This window comes from Cebus imitator, unplaced genomic scaffold (assembly GCF_001604975.1).
Source record: "Cebus imitator isolate Cc_AM_T3 unplaced genomic scaffold, Cebus_imitator-1.0 Scaffold156, whole genome shotgun sequence".
In the NCBI taxonomy this organism is placed as follows: Eukaryota; Metazoa; Chordata; class Mammalia; order Primates; family Cebidae; genus Cebus; species Cebus imitator.
In genome coordinates, this window is record NW_016107471.1 from 3516689 (window position 1) to 3531562 (window position 14874).

The 14874-nt window shown below is 37.1% G+C and overlaps 1 protein-coding gene across 2 annotated transcripts in view; it reads left to right on the forward strand.

Annotated features, from left to right (window-relative positions):
- Positions 1 to 13922, forward strand: part of TMTC2 (transmembrane O-mannosyltransferase targeting cadherins 2) — a 444836-nt gene extending 430914 nt beyond the window's left edge. For both annotated transcript variants that reach the window (XM_017543508.2, XM_017543511.2), the window contains one exon: positions 11257 to 13922. In XM_017543508.2, coding sequence (XP_017398997.1) covers positions 11257 to 11436 — 180 coding nt within the window. In that variant the 3' untranslated portion in view covers positions 11437 to 13922. The remainder of the gene's footprint in view (positions 1 to 11256) is intronic.
- The last annotated feature ends 952 nt before the right edge of the window (positions 13923 to 14874 follow it).

The following is a 14874-nucleotide window of genomic DNA, read 5'->3' on the forward strand; positions in this document are numbered from 1 at the left end:
TCTGGTGCCTCCCTGATTAGCTTAATAACTAACCTCCTGAATTCTTTTTCAGGTAAATCAGGGATTTCTTCTTTGTTTGGATCCATTGCTGGTGAGCTAGTGTGATTTTTTGGGGGATGTTAAAGAGCCTTGTTTTGTCATATTACCAGAGTTAATTTTCTGGTTCCTTCTCATTTGTGCTGGCTGTGTCACGGGAATAGTCTAGAGCTTAAGGTTGTTGTTCAGATTCTTTTGTCTCATGGAGTGTTCCCTTGAGGTAGTACTCTCCTCCTTTTCCTATGGATGTGGCTTTCTGAGAGCTGAGCTGTAGTGATTGTTATCCCTTTTCTGGATCTAGCCACCCAGTAAGTCTACCAAGCTCCTTGCTGGAACTGGGTGTTGTTTTCCCAGCATCCTATGATGTGCACCATCTGTGGGCCTCTCAGCTGTGGATACTAGCACCTGTTCTGGTGGAGGTGGTGGGGGGGTAATGAAATGGACTATTTGAGGGTTCTTAGCTTTGGTGGTTTAATGCACTCTTTTTGTACTGTTTGGTTTCGTGGATGTGGCGCTTTCCAGAGAGCATCAGCTGTGGTAGTATTGGGAGGAACAGGTGGTGGGCAGAGCCCTACAACCCTTAAGAGTTTGTCTTCAAACTCTTAAGAGTTTGTCTTTATCTTCAGCTACCAGGGTGGTCAGGGGAGGACCATTGGTTGGGGGCAGTGCTAGGCATTTCTGAGCTCAGACTCCCCTCAGGCAGGTCTTGCTGCAGCTGCTGTGGGGCATGGGAATGAAGTTCCCAGGTCAATAGAGTTATGTTCATAGGAGGATTATGGCTGCCCCTGTTGTGTCATGCAGGTTTTCAGAGAAGTGGGGGAAATCCAGCAGTTACAGGCCTTACCTAGCTCCCACACAATCCAAAAGGCCAGTCTCACTCCCACCATTTCCCCATCCCCAACAGCACTGAGTCTATTTCCAGGCAGTAGGCAAGCAAGGCTGAGAACTTACCCCGTGCGACACGCTTCTCAGCTGTGAAAGCAAGTATGGCTTTCCTTCTTCCCCCACCTTTGGAGTCCGCACACCTATTTATGCACTCCCTCGAGTTCTGGCCAGGAGACTTCTTGATCAGTTCAAATTGTTACAAAGTTCAGCTGGAGATTTCCTTCTCTAGGGCCTTTTCCTTCTCCCTGGGGCCTCTGGCCATCCTCCTGAAGGACCCCTGTGAGTCCTGGCAGAGATGGCTTGCTATGGAGCCCAGCATAGGGCTCTTTCTGCTGCTTCCTCTAGCCCTGTATTTCACTCAGCTCTCTAAATCGACTCAGCTCCAGGTAAGGTCACAATCTTCTCCCATAATCTAGATCTTCATTTTTGCCAGTGAGGGTGTCTGTTCGGGGGTGGTTGACCTTCTTTTCCCACATCCACAATTTGGGCACTCACAGTATTTGGGGTGTCTCCTGGGTCCTGCAGGAGCAATCTGCTTCCTTCAGAGGGTCTGTGGGTCCTTTCGGGTTTCCTGATTTATTCTTGCAGTTGTTCTGGAGCAAAAATTCAACAAGCGAGCCTCCACGCGCTGCTGTGTCCAGGTCGGAGCTGCAATCCAGTCCTGCATCCCATCTGCCATGAGCTCTGTCAGTTCTCTAGGTTTTTCCATTTGAGTCACGTGAAAGATGCTCCTGTGACATTAAAGACATCAAAAAACCCAACTTTGAAATAGGATCATCTTCACTGAAGAATAATTTCTAGGGTAATATTCTTAAGTTAGTACATGCACTTTAAAGTCTGTTAGAAATAACCACCACCTTTGAAATTGTTCTGTTACAGTCACTGTTTGCTATCCCCAAGCCACAACTGTTGGCATTTTGATAGCCATAGAAATGTATAGCACCCAATACTGTGACAGTCACACTCATCATAAAAGTTAAATGAACATTCTTGTAACACCCACTGGGACAAGGCAGACGTAGGAGGGAAGGATTGAGCACACAGGATAAAATGTGTCTCTGACAAATTGAAAGTACTCCCTTTATACAGCTTTGTTGTCTTAGTTGTCATCTCTGTTTTGTTTTATTCAAAGCTATTCCAAAAACACAAATACTGCGTTGAAACTGAGAATCAAAATGAATCATTTCTATGATCTGTCAGAATTTGCCTTGCCATTGCTAGATTTCCTGTGTTGTTTCCCCTTGCAATGTCTCAATTTAGTAAATCTTTTTGATTTATTCAAAATATGACTGTAGTCAAAATAAGACTACAAAGAACTGTCATTTCTGAATTGAGAGTGTTGCATTCTTATGGGGTTTTGTTTCATGATAGCATTTTGTGAAGATCGTTTGTTTAATTGTGTTAATCTATCTTGCATTTTAAATAAGGATTTATTTTTTCATTTTGGTTTGGTGCCAGAAGGGTTAACATTATGAATATCATTGCTGACAGCTTAATCTCCAAACTAATTGAAATGCAGACTCCTCTCTATTAGGGGACTCTTCACTTCTGGTTCTGCTCTTAGCAGTCAGCTAAAAATGTTTTTTAAGTAACAAATTGATTTTGATGCCTCCCACCGATTTCAAAAGTTCATGTAATATTCTCATTCTGGGAGTCTAAGAGACTTGAAGCAACCTGACAATGCATCTTGTCTAATATTCTCATACCCATAAGGAAATAATATCCCCTTTCCCCCGCAGCTCAGTCTTAGTATCTCTTTTGTAGACACACCTGATTCTTCCTTTGGAGTGGGATTTGTCTTCATGCACCAGACTGTAAACTCCTTGAGGGCAGTGAATCCATCCTCTGTGTCATCCTCTACTATACTGCTTACATCGATGCATGGATAACAGTTTCACCTCCCTCTTTCCGTCTGACAGGCATAAACAAGACAATGAAGTTATACCTCCTAATAGGTTGTAGTAGATCCTAAGCATGCACTTAAAATTACTTAAAGCTACATACAGACTAAAAACACATATCTTTTGTTTACTGCGTATCCATTGTCAGGCAGAGACATTGACCTATGATAAGTGGTCAATAAATATTTGTTAAATTACACTGAGATTGGTATAAAATTTACCACTCCTACATCAGGTTTTTTTGCTAGCCCATACAAATTTGTCTTCTTTCAGCAAACATTCATTGAGAGTTTATTTTATATGCCAAATTCTAGCACAAGCAGTATAAAGGCAATTAAGATAAATTCACTGGCTTTTTCATCTTCCACTAAAGAAGACAGACACTTATAACAAGTAGCTATAATTCACTCTGGTAAGTATAGCAATTAATGCAGGTAGACAGTACTATGGAAATATAAAGAAGTAAATTATGAATAAGAAATTGTTAAAATCTTTTTTTAAATGAGCAGAAGTTTGTCAAAGAGAGAGTGGAAGAAGGACTCTGTCAGAGGAGCAGTCTATGATAAGGAATGAGCCAATGACACAAATAGAAGTTTCAGGTGGCTCAGGCAGAATGTACATTGAGGGAAGGTTTTGGATGCCAGGTACAAAAGGGGCTTCTTAATACTAGTTGAAGAGTCTGGATCCTTTTCTACAGGCATAAGACAAAACCTCTGAAACATAATTTGCATTTTAGAAAGATAAATATCAGGTGGGAGATAGATTGGGATAAGAAGAGACTGAAGATAGGGAGAATTATAGGAGGCTGATGGAGGTTAAAGAGTGGGAAGAGATGCTAAATTTACAAGGTGCCAGTAGAAATGGAGGGTAGTAAAGAGAGGTAAAATATGAAACATACTGTTCATCTTAATTCTTTTTTGTTATCCCTGGAAAAGGAACTAAGAAGAAAGCAAGGATTCTGGATACAGAAAGGCTGTGAATGTTATTCTGCATGCTGGCTAACTAGGAGCTGCTGTCCTCCCATATACATTCATCCAGGATTTCCCATAGTTACCATTGAGATATCCATGGAGATCTCACTGCCTCTCCCAGAGGTCCACTGTCTGGCTGCCCAGATTTCTATCATCACCTTAAGTGAACTTATATCAAAGATTCTCTATTTTGTTTATAACAGATTTTTCATTTTAGAAGCAGTGCTTGTCTAGTTCCCAATATTGGGAAGCAACAAGGCAGGCAATCCTATGGAGGACCACTTCTGAAGTAGTAGGGACTCTGTGTTTCTACCTTTCAAATATTACTGTATAGGTGATATTTTGTACAATGTTAGGTTATCTTATTTTGTACAAATGTTGAGAGCAGGTGTGTCACTAAAGAGGAAACATAAAAAGCTTATAAGCTTATGAAAATGTTTCTAACCTCTCTAGTAATAAGGGAAAAGAAATTAAGCGCACAAAAATGTACACACTGAGTATTCCTTATCCAAAATGTTTGGGACTAAAAATCCCAATCTCTGATTTCAGCTTTTTCACATTTTGGAATGTCTGCATTATACTTTTACCAGTTAAGAATTGAAAATCTGAAATTCAAAATGCATTTTCTTTGAGCATTATGTCTGCATTCAAAGAGTTTTAGATTTTGAATCATTCCAGATTGCAGATTTTCAGATTTGGGATAGCCAGTTTACACTGTTTTGCAACTTTCAATTCAACAAAAACTTTAAAAATTAGACAATACCAATTGTTATTAAGGATATAGAATAAAGGGTCTCCTGTTATATGTTTGTATTAGTACATTTTGATACAACTACTTTGAAAAGCAATTTGGTAATAGCAAAGTCAAAGAACCTCTGTGATCTCACAGTTCCATTCCTAGAAACACTTCCCTAAGCATGTGTAGACATATGCACAAGAATTGATGGCAGCCCTCTCTTAAAGGATTTGTATTCCATCATTAAGAAAAGGTATTTAATGTAATTAACGTGAAATAACAAATCTTACATATATCAAGATGTCTAAGTCTGAAAAATAAAATGTTGAACAAAATTTCAAGTTTCAGATGGGTATTTGGCAGGATGGTATTCCATGATTGATGATGCCTAATATATTCAAAACTTACAAATGATATTTACATTTGCCATGGGTGTACAAATAGTAAAAATGTGGAACACGTACTGGACTGTTAAGTACCAATTTCAGGATGGTAGTTTTCTCCTGCAGATAATCAGGAATAGGATAGGGAGAGATTTAGGGGCTTCATTTGTATTTATAAAGTTATATTTGTTAGGCAACTATACAGTGTTTGTTACATTCTCTGAAATTTTTATATGCCTAAAATATAAAGAAAAAACCTGCATATGACTTTAGTCACATGTTTCTTTATTCATTTTGCCAATCAGCCATCAATGTGTTCATCTGCCTATTCATTTATTCTTTTATTTCTGCCAGAATAATTTTATTTAAGTAATCCAAGAAAAGATGATGAAGGCCTGAACCAAGTTGGAAGAAAGGGATAGGATATAATTAGAAGACAGATTTAAGAGCGATTTGGGAGTAAAGTTATCAAGACTTAATAATTGGATGTGAGTATGTGTATGGGTGGGGAGACAAGGAATCCAAGATAATTTATGTATGTTTCCAGCTTGCATCAAACCATTAAGCATGCCAATGAAACAAAGGAGAGTGGTGTTGAAAGTGAAAGGAATAAGGTATTTAACATTCTTTTTTTTTTTCCTGAAGCTTAACAGTTTATCTTAAAAACTTTAATTCAGTAATTATTTATTGAATATCTGCCATGCATAAGGCACAAATAAATATAAAGCGATCCACTAAATGTATGCATAAATGCCTTTTCATTAATATGTTTCTTATAATGTTTAGACTATTCATTTTTAAGCATCATGGTACAGTTGATGCTTCAGTAAATTCAGTTGGGCAAGCAATTTCAACTGAATACAGTTGAATGCCAGTGTGCAGCCTTCATTAAGTTGTTTGATAACTACTTTAAAAAGAGTGAGAATCCATCAAAAACTTCAGACTACAAACTCATTTAAGTTTGAAAATTATATTTCGAAGGAAAGTTGAAGGTGGTTATCTTGAAAATATCCCAAAAATGTGTTGTATATTAATTGAGTAATGACTAGGTACGGCTAACTTCAGTCACTCTTTTTGTTGTTGCTGTTGTTTTGAGGTGGAGTCTCTCTCTGTCACCCAGGCTGGAGTGCAGTGACACGATATTGGCTCACTGCAACCTCCGCCTCCCAGGTTCAAGCAATTCCCCTGCCTCAGTCTCCTGAGTAGTCTGGGATTACAGATGGCTGCCACCATGCATGCCCGGCTAATTTTTTTGTATTTTCAGTAGAGACGGAGTTTTACTACATTGGCGAGACTGGTCTCTAACTCCTGACCTCAGGCAATCTACCCGCCTCAGCCTCCGAAAGTGCTAGGATCACAGGCATGAGCCACCATGCCCAGCACTCTTTTTAAAAAATTATGTAGTGTACACAATAAATATGCATGTCTGAATAATTTTAGCAACATGAGTAAACCCTTTGAATGGAAATAAACTTATTTAAGCAATTACAAATATTGGTCTATTACCTCTATCTTCATCTTTCTCATAATTCCCCTTGCCTGTTGACTGTCCTTCATAAAAGGGAAATGGCCACAGGACTAATGGGATACAAAAGAGCCCAACTACTGCATGGCTGTCCAACTCCTGACTAAATAGAACATCTCAACCAAACCTTTTTTGGTTTTGTTTTCCTCTGTTTCCCCACTCAATTCCTCTATTCAGAGTTCTGCATAACTCCTGATCCCAATAGAAACATGGATTCCCAACCCTAAATTCCCATAGAGTCTTACTATTCCTCCTCTGTCATTTTCTTTCCAATCCTACATGATAAGCTGAGGCCTGAACAATGATTTTGTGTTACAATCCTGTGTGTTCACGATACCCTGTGAGCTCAGCTGCATTCCTTGAGAGCCTCAAGGGCCTTAAACAAGAATCAGTCCTCCATAATCTTGTCTGTGCCCTACCCACCACAATAGACATCCATTATTTTAATTTTGCACATTTCCTCCAAAGTTGAAGAAATAAGCCAAAGACCACAGTAAAATAACAAATAAGGCAGAATTCCCTGGAGACTTAAAAAAAATATATCATTTTCTGTTTCAGTATGGCTGCCAGTCAGCTCCTTTGATGTAAAGCATCTGTCCTCGTCAAGGAAACAAGGAATGTCTGGTTCTCCTTTCTAGCCTGTGAAGTAGGGAACGGCGTCATTTGTTGTACACAACCAGGAGCCCCATGTTACTGGGCTGCAAACTACTGACTGCTTTGGTTAACATACTGAAAATTTCATCACTTGTCTTTAATAAAAGACCATGTGTGTAGGGGAAGACCTGAGCAGTTGTCATTGAGTTTCTCTTCCCCAGCTCATGAGCTACACCTGGCAGAGAGCGACACCAGTATGTAATCAAACAGGTTACCTGAAATTTTTGCATTTCAGTTTTATAGTTTGGTATTCTTTAAGTCTGTTTAGAAAACTTTGTGTTCTTATTTGGTTATTAAAAAGGCTTTTCATATCCTCTCCTTCTAATAATATTTAGTCATTTATGGCTTCTGCTTAAAAAATAAAGATTATGTGAACATTTTCTAACTTAAATAATTGAATGACCAAGAGAAGAATTCTATTTTGAGGGAGGATAAGTATTCTATGTGACATACTTTGTTCTATACTTTATAACCTCTTATAGGAAATTTAATCATAGAAGCTACAAAATGATATAATCTATGATCTAGAAGTGACCTTTAGAACAGTGCTTCTCAAATTTTAAAGAGCATACAAAGCACCTGGGGATCTTCTTAAAATTCAAATTGATTCAGTAGGCGGTGCCTGAAATTCTGCGTTTCTGTCAAGCTGCCAGGTGATGGTGATGCAACTCCCTAAACTATATGGTTCTGTGTTGATCAGCTAGATGACCTGAAGGAATTCAGTCCAGTGGACTTCCGTTAAGCTTCCCTAGCACTGATATAGAGGGAAGACATGACAGGCTTAAAAGATAAAATTCCTGTCTTTGAAGAGTGAAAAACAACCATGTTGTAAAAAGTAGAGTCTATACCCAGTCTTATTCATCAATTTTTAATAAATATATGAAAATTTTTATACTGGAATAAACATTGACACTTTCAAAGCAGTTATCTAGAGTGATGATATTCATTACATATGTCATATTTTAGCTTACCTGTGTATAAATTCCATATTTCCATTCACTAAGAAGATATTGTGATGTTTTGAGCATTATGTAATGCACATTTGTAGGTTTTTGAAATAAAAAGTTTTATTTTACTGGAGTAGCCATTTACATTCACACCAAAATGTTATAGCTGAACCTGAAGCTGCTTAAATATATTGAACGATGTTCCTAAATATGCACATTTTTAGTTCTCATATATTTTTAGTCCTTAGGGGAAGCAATTAATGAGTCTATGTGGGCTTTCATGACAGTTGTTATCCTCTGGTAACTATGATTTTTTTTTTGTTTAATGAGTAACAGTGGTGTGGATAATGCAAAATTAAAGTTATTACAAAAACCCCATTACAATTAGCATTTAGAACTCATTCAACAGAACAGATTTCACTTCCTAGATGAGTTTTATTAGAATAATATTAAAATACAAAATGTGTTTCATCATTTGATGGTGGGTAGGTCACTCCATAAGTGTTTCAAGGACAGAGAAGCCTCAGGCTGCAATTTAGCAATAATAGTAAAGTCCATTTATGTGGCATGATTGACTTTACCAACCATTTGACATTTACCTCTTACAGGTTGAACCTTAAATAGGCTAGAAAGCTAGGAAACATGAAGCCAGGTCAGAAATCCTCAGTTTTTAGGTTCAGTGGTCCTTCAGGCACACTAACAAGGAGGTCCTGCTTTGTGTTTTTGAATGATAAAGAAGAAATGGAAAAAGACAATAATGTGGGTATTCTCATATGATATTTACAGCAATAAAATGCTGGTATCCCAGTTATAAAGGAAACTGAGATCACAAGCTCTCACCCAACTTGTTCAAGTGCCCACATCTCTGTGGTAGAGCTGCTATTTGAACCTAGGCAGCCTGACTCCGTTAAGCTCTGAGTGTTTTTCATAATCCCTTTGAGTTGAAATCATAGATATAGACACCATAGGTACAGACACTTTGGCCACAAAGTGATTCAAGAAATAATGACTATCCCACAGAGCCATCTGTTTTCTCTCCACCTCATCACTGGGCCTTTTCCATTTCTGGTTAGTAAGGAATGGTCTCCAACAGCGGCTCTTCCTCCCTGTTTCCACTCTTCCCACTCAGGATAGCAGGAAGTCTGAACGTTGTATCTACTTAGCATCTTTAGTAATTCAGGCTGTGAGCACACTTCACCCTCCATTTAGTGGCTGTTTATTGATAGTTGTGCTAAGCATTGTGAGGGGACAGAATTCAGAAATGTGTCCAAGCTTCAAGGAACTCAGGATAATAGCAGTGGTGTGATAACAAAGTTCTTTTAGGAAGACAGAGTAGGTGGTGTTATTTTCAGTTTCCAATGTAGAGCTTTTTACTGCACATGACATTTAGAGCTATGTTTATTTGGATTGGTGTTTAAAATTAGAAATTGACCATCTGCATTTTTCTTGATAAGTATGGAGTTGTCCTGACCAAAAAGGTTTTTGAAGGTCAGAATAGCTTATGTTTGCAGCATTATTTTTTGTAAAAGAGAAAATTATATAGGAAAGTTTAAAAATAATGCCCAGTAGTTGAAGACTTAAGATTTTAGAATATATATCCAGACACATATGTAGCCATTGAAATCAAAATTTTAAAGGCTGCAAAACAGCATAAAAATCACAAACATGTATGTGCTAGACTTCAAGCAAAACGAGATAAGGAAAAGTAATCTTGATATTTGTAGAGTGTCTAATTTATACCTGTACTCTGCTATGTATATTTAATTTTCTCATTGTATCTTTCTAACAGCATGCAAAGAAGTTGATGTTATTTCAGTATTTCACGATTGAAGGAAGGGCACAGATATGTTAGGGGACTTCACCAAAGTCACAGACAGTGGTTGAATAAGAACTGAAAGAAAGATCTCCAAAAAATCCAAATCCCCTAAGTCAATTTATTCTGAGCTATTCCACCCTCCTCCATAGCATTGCTTTTGGTTCAGAAATAATTAGTTTGACAGTAGAGTCACGTAAATTCAGCTGAAGAGTGCATATCTTGTGAAAATACCAAATCTTAAACATAATTGTGAATTATTTTAGGCTGTAGTACAGAATTGAAGGACAATTGATAGTTGACACTGTCTGAAAAATAGTGTAATCATAGTGTCAACACCTTAATTTTATCTGATATTTGAAATATGCATTTGTGTAACTGCCAAAATATTAGCTGCTTTCTGTTAGCCAGAATGCTCCAGGGACAGGAGCAAAACAGCCTTTATTTATAAAGAGCAAGCAAAATATATTTTCCTTTGGGAAGGACTTTTGTTGTTGTTAACTGATGTCTGAGAATTTGGGCATGAAAATCTTTGTATTAAACTGGTGCAACATAATTCATGCCATTTTAAAAACACTTGTAACCTTTTATCCCATGTGATAGCTTTGTGTTGCAATTATTATGCATTACTGAAAATTCCATGAGAATTATGTAACTGCATTTTAATAGGTAATATAAAATTGTTCTTAAAAAAGTTTTATTTTTCTCTGCCATATTTTATCTATTTGAATGTTTTTACTTCACTCTATGGTAAACATTCATCGTCAAAGAAGTTAAACACAGGCTTTTAAAAATAAAGACTTTGTCTTGTTAAACTACTTAGGTTTTGGAGGCGCTTTCGTGGTTGCATTTTCATTTTTGTTAGGATTTTTACCCAAAAACATCAGTAACATTTCTTAGTTTAATTTTGTGTTAAAAGCCTGGGATATTGCTAAGAAGAGAAAACAAAGAATAAGTAGATATAGATTTGTCAGCTTTAGCCACTTATTTTTTATTTCTGGTCATTGAAATTTTTAAAAATTCTTTGGTACTCAGTGACCAGGCCAAAAAAAAAATTTATTTCCGTCTGAAATTATACCACTTTTAAACATTTTTTTTTTTCTCAAATAGTACTGTCTGATTAGGCTATTAGGTTTTCGTGTTACCTATGCTTTCTCATTAAAGAAAAAAACACTATTTCTTTGGATGTCTGTCCTTCTTAAAGCACAGAGTACACAGCAGCTACTTGAAAACTTTCCTTCTTCTTAGTTATCTTTATCTATTTGTATAAATTGCTAAATTGCTTTCACAAAATGCCTCTAGACATAAGGGAATAATTTGCACAAGTGGATGAAGGTTTTTGTTTTCCCTGAAGGAAAGCTTGAAATGGCCTCCTAATTGTTTTCCTTCCTTTCTCTTGTTGCAGTATCCGGCTGCACTGATGAACCTGGGAGCCATTCTGCACCTCAACGGCAGACTCCAGAAGGCGGAGGCGAACTACCTGCGGGCCCTGCAGCTCAAACCAGATGATGTCATCACACAGTCCAATCTCCGCAAACTGTGGAACATCATGGAAAAACAAGGCTTAAAGACTTCTAAAACCTGACAGGAAGAAGCAGCCCATCCTCCTCCAGTTTTAAAAGCTGGCTTCCTTAGCAGACCGAACTTCCCAGCAGTGCTATGACAGGAGCTGGTGTTGGACTTCAAGACCAGGGCAGAGGTCACTGAGGTCCCTACCACTTCTGGAAGAATCCACTTTGCTGACACAGCTGTTAACACCAAAAAGAGGAACATCGGAAACCTCCTGGAGGATGTAATTGTTACCCGTAGACTGTAAACCAGAGCACTTAAAACAGAATATTTTGGCATTCTTAAAAGGGAGGGGTGGGTGTATAAGTCACAGATTTTGTTCATTTTCCGAAAGCTAATTTCAAAATTATCTTGTTCCTTAAACACTGTGAGAGGAAGTCAGAGTGTCCATTCAGCCATGGTAAACAATTAGGGTTAAGTGTAATTAGAGAGTGATAAAGGCGTAGTGTGAGTCCCAGTGAGCCGCTGGTTGTCCTAACGCTGCTGTCTTCCCTCTTTGGGACAGCCTGTTTATCAGTTTCTGAAGCTTAGAAAACTTTTTTTGTTTTAATACTGTGTCAAGATCTGTCCAAATCTGCTATTGTTTCTTGACTAGTGCACATAATGTTTTACGATTTGGATGTCGGAGGCTTCATTCGTTTGGACATTATTTGCTTTTTATGTTCTGAACAGGATATGGAGAGCAGAGCTAACCATCTTCACACTTGAGTTGTATAAGGGACTAGGGAGACCTTTTATATGTCAGGCAGGCATTTTTTAAATTTTAATGTCACCAATATTTTCCACCAAGCTGCCCGGTAGAATTCATTGTATTAATTCTTTTGAAATTACCTTTTAAAATAGCTATTCCTGGATAATGTGCAAGCTTACATAAGGATAAAGGACAGGGACGTTTGTAAGCCTTCCAGTTCCAATAACTAACCAACAGCTGTTAGACAAAAGGGAAAGTGTTTTGTGCTTCCCAGATGTTGCTGGTTAAAAAATCAACTCTACGCAAAGGAGTGTATGATGGTGGTTGCCAGTGATTTTGTATTTTGGAAAGAGTAGGTATCAAATGTTAATCACTTTCTAATAGGTACCTAAACAGCAATGCTGATAAATTTTCAAGGAATTATTTTTGTCTTACTTTGCTCTTCTCAAAAGGCATCAAAAACAACTTATTTTAAGGTGCAATAGAGTATAGCATTAGCCTGCATGTTTCTAGTTCTTCTGCCAAGTGCTTTTCTCAGTTGAAAACTATTTCTCACTAGCAAATTTGGTATTTTATTTCATTACCTGTTAGATACCACTTCAACGATCATTTCACAAGAAAAAGACTACGAATTAGGTAGAGAACAACATTTTTATTGAACATTTTTTGGCTTGCAGTTAAACTTTGCCACTAAAACTTAACTTCATAAAACACTAGTTCATTATCAACTTCTGCATAGAGAAAGTAGCTATACTATACCTACATATTTATTTATTTATTATTCTACCATAGCAAATAACAAAACTTGATGCATTAAGCCAGTTCTTTGCAACTGAAAATCACCTGTTTCTCCTTCCCTTTCACACTCCAGGTATACATGATCAGCCTCTCCATTAAAAGGAAGCTGGACATGCAAATACATCTTATTATGTTTTCTCCATATTTTATGTTTTTCTATGTATCTGAATACAGTGGGATAAATAATTGAAGGTGGTGTTCCTACAGCATTAGTGTTTTTGTGAGAAGGGCAAATGTAGTGAGAAAGATTTTTTCATGCCATTAATAGGAAAGCCCTTCTATAAGATATATATTATTTTGTAAACATTCATTGAAGGGCCAAAAGCTAAATTATAAATTAAATCACTGTGTTTTCAGAATGATATTTAACAACAGCAAACCCATGAGCAAGCCCATGAGCAAGTGGGTTGAAGTATATTATTCATCTTTTAGTGCATTGGCAATTGTGGAAAAAAAAAAAGGGAATTTAATATAAGCCTATAGAGATTAATTCAGTGTCTAACATTTGTATTTATTTAAATAGTTATTGACCTATGATGACTTTCTAGTCTTAACATATTATCTTTTTATTGTTACTGTTCCTCCTTTCAAAGACCTGGTCCTTAACAGGTTCACTGAATGCGCAGTTGAGGCACTTCTTGTGACACTGGCTCCCAAGTAGCATTAATAATTGGGCCTGTGTCATAAAATGCACGGATCATTAATAATTAAATGTCCCTGACACTTTTCACTATAGGGCTGGACTTAGTAACTGACCAACTTGGTGGGGGGAGGGTGGGGAGGGGCATTAGAACATGATCAAAAAATATCTCCGCTCAGGGATTTATGGTGGATTATTGCAGACAGTGCTAAAAATATAGAGCACAAGACAAGTTTACTAAATTAAAATTTTATTTTTTGAGAAACTGTTATTTGTATAAATTATCAAGATTTGTAGGCTTTCCTTTTGTAGAAATAATTGTTTTATGTGCCAGAGAATTTCAATTTTGTTTTCAACAATAAAGCATTGATAACAAATATATTGTGTAAGTCTTGTTTAAATCTTCTACAGCAACAACACAAACTATGAAATTTTAATGAAACTAGGTGAAAGGTTAAAAAGAATGAAGATTGGACGTCGAATAGATACAATTATGGTAATGTATAATTAATAATCCCTGTTTTTTAAAGTTATTATGCAAGTAGGCATTGCCAGTATCACCAGGTTTACCATGTTTAGAAAAGATGATAAAGTTTGTTTTGTTTCTTTGGTTGATGAACTATGGGAAAAGATGCTATGAAGTTTTCCAAGAAGGGCATATTTAGAAGTTTCTGGCTTCAGTAAGTTGTTCGGCAAAAAGGGCTGTATTTAGAAGACACTGAATCTCTAGTTCTAGTCTTGGATGTAAGCACAGCCCTATTCTGCTGCAAAATGTGGGTGTAGCACATTCAGGAGTCGGTTATAAGGAAACATTGGGTTCTAGACATGGTGCAAAGTGACAGAGAATTCGCAGTCTTGTGAAAATTGTTATGTCATGTGAATATTGCCCATTTCCTCTATTGTGGGATAAAAGTTAGCTGTGAGGACTGTTTTTTATATTAAACATCCTATGGATGTGTGAGGTTATTATCCACTTTTACAGATAAGGAAACTAAGACTCAGAGGTATGAAACAACCTACCCAATGTCACTAAGCTAGCAAGCCCCAAGCCTATCCCCAGGTTGACTGATGATGTGCCCTGGGTCATGTGGGCACACAGTCATTGAACCAAAGATCTAGGTATCAACCTTCTTGGCATTTCTCTAGCAATTTTATTTCTACAAATCACATTCTGTACCTCTCTCTCTACAGATGATTGTGACGATTAAAGGAAGTAATTCATTAAAACACTTAAAAATTTAGATTGTAACAGCCAAAAAAAAAAGACTTCAGTGTTTACATAGTTAAATCCATTTACTTTCCACCTGAGGAATATTAAGCCTCAC